At 45.8% G+C, this 12,126-nt stretch overlaps 1 protein-coding gene across 4 annotated transcripts in view; it reads left to right on the top strand.

The window, feature by feature from the left end:
• The window catches only part of CACNA1E (calcium voltage-gated channel subunit alpha1 E), a 332,987-nt gene extending 322,729 nt beyond the window's left edge, over window positions 1-10,258 (top strand). For all 4 annotated transcript variants that reach the window (XM_050766055.1, XM_050766034.1, XM_050766044.1 and 1 more), the window contains 2 exons: window positions 114-304; window positions 1,765-10,258. In XM_050766055.1, coding sequence (XP_050622012.1) covers window positions 114-304; window positions 1,765-2,307 — 734 coding nt within the window. In that variant the 3' untranslated portion in view covers window positions 2,308-10,258. The remainder of the gene's footprint in view (window positions 1-113; window positions 305-1,764) is intronic.
• Window positions 10,259-12,126: the final 1,868 nt, after the last annotated feature.

Below are 12,126 nucleotides of genomic sequence, written 5' to 3'. Positions count from 1 at the left end.
CCATCTGAGGGCCCAACCCCAGGCTGTGATGGGATACTTGGAGAGAAGTCCCTTCATCATCAGTGGTCAGAGTAGGCAGAGTTATAACCAAGTGCTTTTGTCACCTCTCACAGGCCACAAGTCTGACACTCACCGCTCAGGGGGCAGGGAGCGAGGACGATCAAAAGAGCGAAAGCATCTTCTCTCTCCTGATGTCTCCCGCTGCAATTCAGAAGAGCGAGGGACCCAGGCTGACTGGGAGTCCCCAGAGCGCCGTCAATCCAGGTCACCCAGTGAGGGCAGGTCACAGACGCCCAACAGACAGGTGAGCACAGAGAGGAAGCCAGTCTACAGCAGAAGGACAGGGGAGGGTGGGCTGTATAATTACATGCAAGTCGTGGGCATTTAGCAAACACATTCAAGTACCCACAAAGACTGGAATTTCACAGGAAGCTTTACCTATAGTGCGTAGAGGTTAGCTGCTCAATGCTTGTGTACTCAGAGATTATCTGAATTCACAGAAAACCAGATTTCCCCCAAGGAAGATGGTGTCTAGAGGTCATTCCATTCCAGCCTTCGGAATCCAGAGATATAAATAGGTTGACAGATGTCTCAGCCAGATTTTGGAGGACAGGATGGTCCTTTAGCCAGAAAGGTTCCTTTGACCATCTTGTGATCCTCAGTATTTGTGAGTATGGTGATTCATCTCTCAGCCCAGGATTCACAAGTCAGAGCAGTTCACCCTCATTTACCTAGCTTCCAGCTGTCCCAACAAGACCATGCCTTTTGCTGAACCACCAGCCTGGTGCATAAGGAATAACTATCAGAGCTGTATGAGAACATTCATCAACTCTGTGTTACTCCTCCTCACCGTAGCCCTATCTCTAGTCATGGCACTTTGACCCATAATAGGAGACCCCCTCAACAGAAATGATCAGTGGAGAAAAGGCAGGGCTGCTAATGCAGACCTTTGGAGACACAGCAGCTGAGAGGTTTCCCTTCTAGAACAACAGTTTTCAAATTTTAGCGCAGAACAGCATTAACCCATGAAGTTTACTAGCACTGCACATTCCTGGGGCCTGAAGGATTCTAGTGAGACCCAGAAATCTGCCTTTGAAAAGACCCCTACATAGGATTCTGAGCGGGAGGTTTGTAGGTCACACATACCTTAAGAAATGCTCTCTTGGAGGTTTACTTCCCAAAACCTGGGCTCAGTTTCCCTTGGGAATAGGTGAGGGCAAGTATGGCCTGAGCCAACAACTGCATGTATCAGGTCCAGAAGTTGAGTTCAGCAAACCACTGAAGACACGGGTGGGAATAAGGGTTTCCCAGACAGAGCAACTCCAGCGTTTGTTCACTTTCCACAGAGTTGTCTTTCTCAAGTTTGAAGTCTCTCTTTTAGTGTGCCCCTTGTTACCTATGTAGAGCTTCCTTAGTAGTCCAAGTGCTTGTTCCACGGACCTGCCACCCCGGCATCACCTGGAAGCTTGTTAGAAACGCAGACTCTCAGGCCTCACCCCAGATCTTCTGAGCCTGCATCTGCAGTTTAACCAAATCCCCAGAGGTCTGTATGCTCATTAAAAGTCTGAGATGCCCTGGTCTAAATGTTCTTGACTCCTTAATCTCTTCAATCTTTGTGTCCCTGAGTGGATGTGAATACTACAGGGAGCTCCAGCGCAGGCCTCTCCCCCACAGAATTCAGACTCCAAGGACTCTCTTAAAAGAGTTGCAAGTAGGGATCATGCCAAGCCCAATCTAACACGCCATGTCTCTCCTGCTATCCAGGGCACAGGTTCCCTAAGTGAGAGCTCCATCCCCTCTGTCTCTGACACCAGCACCCCAAGAAGAAGTCGTCGGCAGCTCCCGCCCGTCCCACCAAAGCCCCGGCCCCTCCTTTCCTACAGCTCCCTGATTCGACACGTGGGCAGCATCTCTCCACCTGCTGACGGAAGCGAGGAGGGCTCCCCACTGACCTCCCAAGCGCTGGAGAACAACAACACTTGCCTGACCGAGTCTTCCAACTCCCCGCACCCCCGGCAGGGCCAACATGCCTCCCCACAGCGCTACATCTCCGAGCCCTACTTGGCCCTGCACGAAGACTCCCACGCCTCAGACTGTGGCGAGGAGGAGACGCTCACTTTTGAAGCAGCCGTGGCTACTAGCCTGGGCCGTTCCAACACCATCGGCTCAGCCCCACCCCTGCGGCACAGCTGGCAGATGCCCAATGGGCACTATCGGCGACGGAGGCGCGGGGGGCCTGGGCCAGGCATGATGTGTGGGGCTGTCAACAACCTGCTAAGTGACACGGAAGAAGACGACAAATGCTAGAGGCTGCTCCCCCCTCCGATGCATGCTCTTCTCCCACATGGAGAAAACCAAGACAGAATTGGGAAGCCAGTGCGGCCCGGGGGGGCGGAAGAGGGAAAAGGAAGATGGAAAGACACCATGAATTATCAGAGAAGAGGAAGTAAAGGACAATCGGAACACCAAACCCACCAAATTGCTTTATTCCCCTTTGCAAGATGGGCACTGCCATAGTTTGCCTCTTTGCTGGGGAAAGAAAACAGGAACGTGGAGGGTTATTCCTGCAGGAGAAGGGACATGAGGATGGCTTTGCTTCCCCTTGCCCCTTCCCACTTTTCTAAAAGCTGTGGAGGGATCTAGCTGGCCTATGTCTACACTCAGTGCCCTGAGAAGCCTGGAAGACTTTCTGGCTCTTAACTGGGGAGTAGTGGAGACCATAGGAAAGGACTCTTCTCCCTCACCAGCTCTTACGCCTCAGCCAGCACCACTGCCACCAGGGCAACGCAGCAGCATCTCACGCATAACCCTGTGGCTTTCTTCCCCCAGGGCAGCACAGGCTAAGTCAGGAACATCGGATGCCAGGGAGGGAGGAGAAAGCCGAAGCGAAAGGGGTCAGTGTGCTGAGGCAACAGCAGCAAGGGCTGGTCTGGATGAGAAAAGCCATAGCCCGGCAGCCCCTACCATGAGGGAGACGGTCAGAGAAACTGGTGGTGCTGGGGGGTATAGCCCCCCATCCTTGAGGCCTGTCACTCACAGTAGGTGCTGAGAGTTAGTTAGGACAGGTCAGGAAGTTCCCCAGGGTCCACAACGGTGCCTAAGGCTCTGGTAAGGGTGAAGGTAAAAGTATTTAACAACTGCTGTGGCATCAATGTAAGTGGAGTTTGGTCGTAGTGCTGGAGCCCACGCTGTTCCAGGCATTGGCTCTTTAGATGCCAGTCATGGGGAATGTGGGTAGAGTAACAGGGGCCACCTAATGGACTCAAAACAGAGTCTGTTTTCCAACCAGTGTGGGAACAATTAAATATGCGCAACAGTGCTACGGCCACACCAGCACCTCCTGGCTGAACGTCAGCCCACACTCTGGTCCGTGAGGCAGCAAGGCCAGTGCTGTGCCAAGCCCAGTAAGGCCAAGTGCCAGAGGCCCAGCCTTCCCTGCCACTCCTCTGAGAGGGCAGAACACACATATCCAAGTAGGCTACCCACCACTGGGTAGGGACTTCTGTAAAGATGGGAAAGGCGGATAGATTGAAATAAGCTTCTAGGAAAGTCTGGATTTACTGAGGACCTCCCATGAGGCAGGACCACTGGGACCGCAGCGTCTGCAGCTGGTGTGGGGTTCAGGTCAGTTTGTCAGGATGCTTTAAGGTGATTAGTAAATATACCTCAGCTTAGACCTGGGCTGCTCCTTCTAGTAAAGTGGGCTCCAGTGGGGCCTCATCATACGGGATGATAAGACTGGGGCCCTGGTCACCTTGAATATTCCCCTGGGCCAAGATGGGGCTTCACCCCTCCCCAGAGTAAGAGCTGGGGCTGACAGTGCCACCCTGTCATTCCTAACTGCCCAAATGCAGAAGCACTGAGCAAGAGAGCCCTTTCTTGCCAAGCCAGTGCTCTTTTGGTACATGGCATACAGCTCCATTGGAGGGCACACATCACTGGCTTTATCTGGTGGAAATGTACCTTTCCCTTAAGTTCTTCTTTAGTGCCATCACAGCAGGGGAAAGGACGGGGCCCTCCTTCCCCCCCACCCCCACAGGAACAGATGGAGCCTGCCACCCAGGATCCTGATCTGCCCTGCGCTGAGCACTCAGTGGATAAACACTCTTCTCCTCTTGGGCAGGAGAAATCCAGAGCTGTTATTGTTCTTAGAAGGAGCCTCTTTTTCCCCTATTTTTTAAATTGAAATATATAATAGCTGCATCAGCCCTGAAAAGCCAAATTCAACCACATGGCTGGAGAATCATTTGTCATGGCCCCGCCTTCTCTTCTGATACTGATGGAGCTTCATGACCCATGGTCAGCCCCCAAACCAAAGCTGTCCCAACAGAGGAGGCCAGTGAGGCAGAGACAGAGCTCTCCCACTCTCAGACCCTCTTTCGTCTTCATTTTCCTCTCCCACTTAGCACGTGTGTGCTTGAGGGTGGCTGGGAATGTGATATACAGTACCCTGATCCTAACAGGTGTGATCATTACATAAGACGCTGATGCTGGGCCTTGTTTTGTTTTTAAAGTTTCCTCTGCTCAGTGTCATTTCATGCCAAAGTGCTGCTATGGGCTGCTTTGTGTGTATGAAATTGCTTTTTCCACTTCGGAAATGCAGCTTTCCCTAGGGGAAGGCCTACAACAGGACGACTATTCTGAGTCAGCGAGTCTATTGCATGGTGTTTTGAGAAAGGGAATTGTAGTGATACCTTATGCCATTTCAACAGGAGAAATGCAGGCTGGCAGAGCAATTACCAGAAATGGAATTTGCCTGCAAGTAGTATAAACACTAAATTTACTGTGCCAGGAAACCTTCCTGAACTCCTTGAACTCATACACACAAGTATCTGAGTCCTGAATAAAGTGTTGGAAGCACTGCAGATGCAGTCACCTGACTGACCACCTGGTTTTTCTATTACCAGTGAATTTCTTTTATTCACCTTCCCTTGACCAAGAAATTGGGTTTCTTTTCCCTCAGCCTGCACTTACTCTTCTATTAAGACCAGAAAATAAAATAATTTTCTGTTGAGTCACAAACTCATCATCATGTTTGGTTTTCTGCTGCCTCTGAACAAAAGTGAATGCCAGCCTTCCCTTGCTAGGTGTCAGAGCCTGCCTCCCTTGAAAAGAGGCCCATGTAGACCCCAACACCTGTTCTTTTCTCTGGTTAATTACAGCAGCGTCTTGAGAAATTCCATGCAAAAGAAGACTACAACCAGTGTTTGAGATATACCACAAGATCAAATTTGGGCACTGGCGGTCCCCTCAGAAGACTCTTGAGTCATATGTTCAGTTTATCTTGCTAATATATGACTTGTCTTCACCATCTCCTCAAAACAGAGTGAAGCCAAGATAGAGGAAGGTAAAAGGAGGAAAGAAAACCAAGGCAGGGAGATGATGTTCTAAGTAGATTGACGTTTAGATATCCCTCATTTCACTTAAGGCTCCAGACAGACTCCAGGTAGGGAATGCATGTCTGTCTCTTTCTCTGTATCTTTCTCTGTGTCTGTCTCCCCATCTCCTAGAGGACAAAGTGCCAGCGACCTTTGGACAGGGGCAGGACTCCAGCCAAGGTGCCCCTGAGCCAGGGTCAGCATGGAATTTCCTGCCCCGTGAAGGGCTGGCGCTGGCTAGCATCCCCTTGGCTCCACGTGAGTCATGAACACAATTGTCAGTGGGGGTCTGTGCTGCTCTTCTAGCTGAAGAATCTGTTTTTCTTCTGGGCTTCACTTGTAGTCCCCACTCAATGTCTCCATAGGGCACTGAGAACACCAAGAACACTGCCCAGAAGCTAAACTCCAGATATTCTAGATTTTGACCTCCCTTGACTCGGGCCACAAAGAGAAGACCCCATAATCCACCTCTCAGCCAGTATCTCCCTTCCCTGCACAGATTCCCCCAGACCCCATAGAGCCTATGTGGTGAGCATGAGGGTCGTCTTCCCTCTGTTCTCCCATCTCAGCCTCCGTTTTGCTGCATGTTAGCACTGATCCAACTCCGGAGATGGTTAATTCCACCCAATCCAAGCTTATTTGCTTGCCTGACTGACTCCACCACTCTCTCAGCTATTGGGGAATGCTGCATTCTAATGAAATAGGGTTTGGAACTCACCTGGTCCTCCTCGCAAGACGACTGACATGCGGTGTAGGGTGTGGGGGTGGACATAATGCCCACCCACTGGATAAAAGCTCATGGCAGGAAAATGAGGTCTCTCCTGGCATGATGGAACAAAAATCTCAGATAATCTTGATTTTTAAAAAGTTCTCCATTTTTCATTACATCCTACTTCTCAGCCCTCTGGATGTTTCATTTTTTTTGGACAGAGTGTTTCTTTAGTGGGTGGGGCCAGGGACAGGTTGAGGGATATTTCTCAGCTCATTTATAAGATGATATAAATATTATGAGGCTGTATGTAAAGAAAAAGCAAATGTATAGCAGAAGGGGAGCAGATAGATAGCTACCTTTCAGGGATTTTGAGACTTGAAAGTTAAGGAATTTTTACTGCTATTTTTGTTCATCAGTTTCACGTCTGTTATGGTTTGAGATCCTCAGAAGCCTAGGGCTCGTATATGCCAAGAATCCTGGTGAGAGGCGTTGCCATGCCTTAGGGTGAATTCTTCCCCACTAGCTCTCTCACCCAGCCTGCAAGTTCTTCCCTCATAGATCCCAGAGCAATGGGCACCGTCCAGGGGGGTACAGGAGAGGACGTTATGATGCAGGAAAGAAGGAAGAAGTTGGTCCCTTGCAAGTGGCCAGAAAATGATGGTTTGACTCCAGAAAGAGTCTCTATGGAATCAGGTTCGGGTTTGGATAACTTCTCTTTAAAATATCTCCACACTGAGACTCTTATTTTAACAAAATCCAAACAAAATTAACTCAGGGCTTATGACCTAACCTTTGTAAGAAGGTGATCAAAGAGATCCCACATTAATAAGCACTGCCTACAGCAGCAGCTTTGCCTTTTTGTCTTTTGCTGTTTCTTTTCTGAACCACCCTGTACATCATAGCCAGGTCTACCCCAAATAGAGCAGCAGCTGATGGCTTCTCTGCTGTCTGAGGAGGGAGGGCTTGGCTGCAGAGCTATGGTGTTTTGTCAGCTGTTAGGTGCTACAGCCCACCCAGTCAGAGTACATAGAGTACATAGCGCTTTAAGGGACAAAGGAAAAAGAACAGAACTATCTTTGCTTTCCGGAGGCCATCTTTTTCTTTCCTTGAATCCCTTGTGCTTTAACCTTCCGAGGTTTATGCATCCCAGAGAGGTCACACCAAGCCAAAGAGAACAAATTCATAGATTGTCCCAACCTACCCAAAGGGCCTGAAAATCCTCTCTGAACAAAACTCAAGACAGTTGAGAAGTATGAATCGGGCTCATAGCAAAGTCCAATTGATGGCTTTTGAGGCTGGGGCATCCCCAAACTGCCCTTCTATTTTTGTAGTTTTGCTTTCTTTTACCCACCCTCTCTCCGCATGCTATAAGTAGAGGAGTTAGAATCTTGACCTTCTAAATGCAAAAGGAGATTTTATAATAAGCCATGCTACCTATAAATACATTACTGAGGTTTGTATTTTTATTTTTGGAGGTATGAAAGAGTTGAGTAGAGCAAGTCAAAAGAGGTGTGGGGATTTATGTTTATGTTTATTTGTTTGGGGTTGTTTGGTTGGTGGCTGGGTTTCTTGTAACAGACCTATTATGGAATAGTAAAGAAGGATACCTTTGTGATCTGCAATGTTTCTGAATCTGTTTCTCTTTAGGAAGTGATTGCCATCAAATTTAGTGATATGATATTTGAGTCAAAAATCTGAGGTTATAGTACCATCTCTGTCTTTTCTCTCTGGTCTCCTTTTTGTCGTCTTTCTCCTTCTGTCTAAATTGGCCTCTGTCTTTTTCTAAGGACATAACATATAACCCAAATTAATGAAAAACTGCCCTAAAACTTCAGTGAAAGCCAAAGAGATACAGAATTTTTTCAGGACATCTTTAACCAATACAAAATTTATGTCTTAATAAGAAGGTAATTTTTACAGTAGTGTAGTAATCTGATAAATGAAAACTATTGGAAGTCAATAGTTTTTTATGCTCCAGCTTTCTGTATTCAAACTTGTGCCTTCAGCAAGCATCTCTTCACTTTCTTTCCCTTGTCAACTGAAATATGAATGTTTGGCTAACTCATGATGTAAAGTGTCTGTTAAGTTAATAATACATAATTTAAAGTACTTAGTCTCCACAAAGCAATTTTAAAAAACCTTCACTTGTTAGATCCCATGAAGTACCTATGAAATTCTCAGCATTGCTATAAGCATTTGATTTTTTTTTTAAAGGAAACTTTCTGTTTAATGGAATACGAATCCAGGATTTGCTTTAATTTCACTCTGTTCTTCCCATTTTCCCTTATTCTTCTTGTTATCTAATTTTGAAAAAAACCTAGACTTTTTTTTTCTTTTTCAATCCAGAAAGTTGGGTTTTCATGATCTGAGCTTCCTTGTGTCACCTTCTCTTTGTGCAAACTTAAGCCAGTCATAGATCGTCACCCAGACATATTCTCCAACCCAACACTGCAAATCTGAACGAATCTTTTCTCTTTTTGTCCTACGAGTTTGTCAGAGATAAGAATGGATTGCTGTCTACATTCTACAACCAGACCCTAGACTTTACACCAGGCTGTGCCACTTCCTCTTCACTTCACTCAGAGGATGGCCCCAAAACTGAAAAGGAAATGAAACCATTCCAATATACCAAGTCTGAATTTGACTTGATTTGATGACTCAGTTTTCCTTCCAGTACTCTGATTTTTTTTTATGGCAATGGCCTATATGGCACAAGAACCCACCACTTAAAGCAAATCTGTTAAATATTTTTATAAGGGATGAGCAGGAAAAGCATACTCCAAAATTTTAAAGTGCCATTAATCAATTTTTAAAAATAAAGGTACTATGAAATGAGGGCTAAACAATGTAATATAATTGCCAGTTAAGGTAGAGAGTAGTTGTGGTCTTAGTTACATTTGATATGGAGTTGTATAATATTAGGCAGATCCCAGTGGAGTTAGTAAAAACATAGGTATTAAGTTTTAATGGCTACCAATTGGGATATATACTTAGCCTGCAGGCTGAACTTTAGTCAGTGTTTTTCTATCCTGGTGTTTTGTGAACCAGTCAAAAGTTATACAAAGCCACCCTAACTGCTGCAATTGCAGAGGAACTTGCCTCTTGGTGATATTAGAGGGCAGTCCAACTCCACTCAAACTGAGTCCAAGATTTGAATCCACCCAGAAAAACAAATGGAGGAGAAAAGCCTAATTCACTAGATGTGTTTGGCATTTCATGGCTGGGACAATGGAGTAGAGGGTAGGAAGACAAGCTGTAGAACAAAAGCAAAGTGAGGTAGAAAATAACAGGTCCCAGAAGGGGACAGACTTAAGAGATGTGTAATCTTGAATCCTCTTTTTCACTTAGATTATGGGTAAACTTCTTAGCACAAGACTGGATTCAGAGAAGTTCTTTCTGTTAAACTCACCTAGGGTAGTGGATTTGAAGGCCTCAGAGGATTAATAGATTCCCGAAATTCTCTTCCAGACCTGAGAGATGAAGGGAAAGAGATTCTTGCTTTAAAGCGGCTCGAAGACAATCTTTATGACTTTAGCAACTCTTCAACATAGTAGCACCAATAATGGAGAGATTATATTAACTTCCTAGTGGTGAGAATACCATGGGATGGGAGAAGGGCCAGTGAGTGGGACGGGGATGAGCTTCATCAGGAACAGATTTCAGACTCTGCAGGGTGCACCGGTTCTAGCCTCAAATAACAACATTGCAAGGAGGTGGACTACAGGGTCCACACCCTCTGTCCTTTGGGGCCCATGGTCAGGCCATTCCCTCTTTGTTTTGCTCCTAGAGGATGAGCATGTAATATGAGATCAGGAGGGAAATTGGGTGCTCTGCCTCAGGCTGTTAAAATGCTGCTACCTGCATTCTAAAATGTGCAAGTCATGCCCCACAAGACACCTCCTTAGGGCAGCATCCACTGTGGTGTGCCAGCCTGACACCCCTGCAGTCACGGTGTTTGAATGGCAGCTGATGCTGGCCCACCCAGAGTATCGGTGCATCTCTCCTAAAGCCACAGTTCAGCACTGCATGTTGACCAGGCGGATATCCTGTAATATAGATGCTCGTTTGGATCCAAAAGGAAAACCATTAAAAATAAAAGAAAGATGAAAAACTTTAATGTTTTGGGGGGGATAAAAGAAAAGAATAAATAAAACCTTGTTGTAAAGAATGTATCGGCCTGATTTCCCTCACTTGATGTGTTTCTTTGCTGCTACCAAAAAGGGAGATCATGGGAGTGAAGCCTGCCAGGACCCTCAGGGTAAGCTGGCAGCAGGCTCTGCAGCTGCACTTAGTTGGGGTCTGCTCACACCACTCAGGAGGAATTCAGGAGGCTTTCAAAGTCCCAAGGACATCCTGGCCCTGAAAGGTTTTCTTTTACTAAAAATGCACTTTGTGCTGTGTGTGGTAGCTCGTACCTGTTACCCCAGCTATTCAGGAAGCTAGGGCAGAAGGATTACTTGAGGCTAGGAGTTCGAGACTGGCCTGGATGACAGAGTGAGACCCTCACCTCTTAAAAAGAAAAAATAGGAAAAAAATACTCTCTGCCTTGGAAAATATTTTTTTAAAAAGATTCCATACTAACTCGTTCCCTGAAAGAGATAAACAGATTTTCTAATCAGGACATTGTCCTGATCTCCAAGTGAGGAATTTAACAAGGTAGGCAAAGAACTTCCTTATGGAACAACAGAGCTCTGTGACCGGAAAAACTATGACCAGTCTCCTCTCTGAAAAAAGGTGGGATTATAGGACACCAGCTCAGCCACCAAGTTCAGGAAGTAGCTGATTCCCAAGACTCTTAGGAGATACTGTCCATTCTTCCTCCTGTCTACATCACTCCCCATTTCACTGCAATTGCTCCCTTGCCACAGGGAAAGCAGCAAGCCCCAGGCCCAGGCATCCATTTGATTTGCCACTCCGAGAACTGTCTGCTTCATTCTGCTTGGGGAAATATCATCGTCTAATCCTAGTGTTAATTATTTTACTCTGAGCAACGCTTTTATCAATTAGATAGAAACCAGCATTCCAAAATAAGTCCCCTAAGTTTGAGCCAAGATATTTTCTTGAGTCCTAAGATATATGACTTTATTAGCTAGGATTTTTCTTATGATTAAAAACATCCAAAAATGTGATATGTGGTCATCTCTCAGGGAGGTCTAGGTCCTTGGAGGCTGGATTTTAGAAATTTCTAAGATTCTCTACAACTCTTAAATTTTATGTTATTTTTCAATCATAATTTGTTTCCTGTGGCTTCTATCACCATTGGAGTTAGAATTTGACAACCTTTAACTTCATACTTTTATGAGAGAATAAGTTGGTTTCTTGGGCAAAAGTTGGTTTGTAAGCAATTTACATGGATTGATTATTTCTGTTCTTGTTTTCTTCTAACCTGGAACTTAGGTCCACAGTTTTCCACAGGCTAATGGCACTAGGAAACAGATATAAAGAAAAACAGACACTGTTCTGAGTTTCTCTTGAGTGTTTTTGTGCTATGATCTGATCATCTGTTGGTTACCTTTACACATTATGTTCCTAAACCTTCTATTCTGCCTCTGGGATATTAGAAACTTGTCTTTACTTTTGTATCACATTACTTTGCTAATGAGCTGGGAAAATTCCCAAACTAAAGACCCAGATTTCAGTTTTTTAAATATTTAATCACAAAATATTGGGACTAGTCACAGGCGCACATAGCCCGGGAACTCCTTAAACACCTGCAACAAAAAGAAAGAAAAGAATAGAGGCTACAAATGCAAGTGCTGGAATAGAACCAACTGAGGTCAAACCTGTGCACCACCAGTTACATGCTGTGTGGCCCCGAGTTGGCCACTCAACCTAAGACTCACTTTCTTCACCTTTAAAATGGGAACAATAATAGCAACTACCCCATAGCGTGGTTGGGCAGAGTGAACACAGAGTATATGAAGAGAATAGCCCGTGTCTGTCCACATCTGGCATCTGATAAATGTCAGGTCTCACCATTGTTGTCATCATTATTACCATATACAAGTGCATTCCCCAAACCCACCACATCTGAGA

This window comes from Macaca thibetana, chromosome 1 (genome assembly GCF_024542745.1).
Source record: "Macaca thibetana thibetana isolate TM-01 chromosome 1, ASM2454274v1, whole genome shotgun sequence".
Classification (NCBI taxonomy): Eukaryota; Metazoa; Chordata; class Mammalia; order Primates; family Cercopithecidae; genus Macaca; species Macaca thibetana.
The sequence above is the reverse complement of the archived record's forward strand: the minus strand, read 5'-3'. Positions and strand labels throughout refer to the sequence as shown.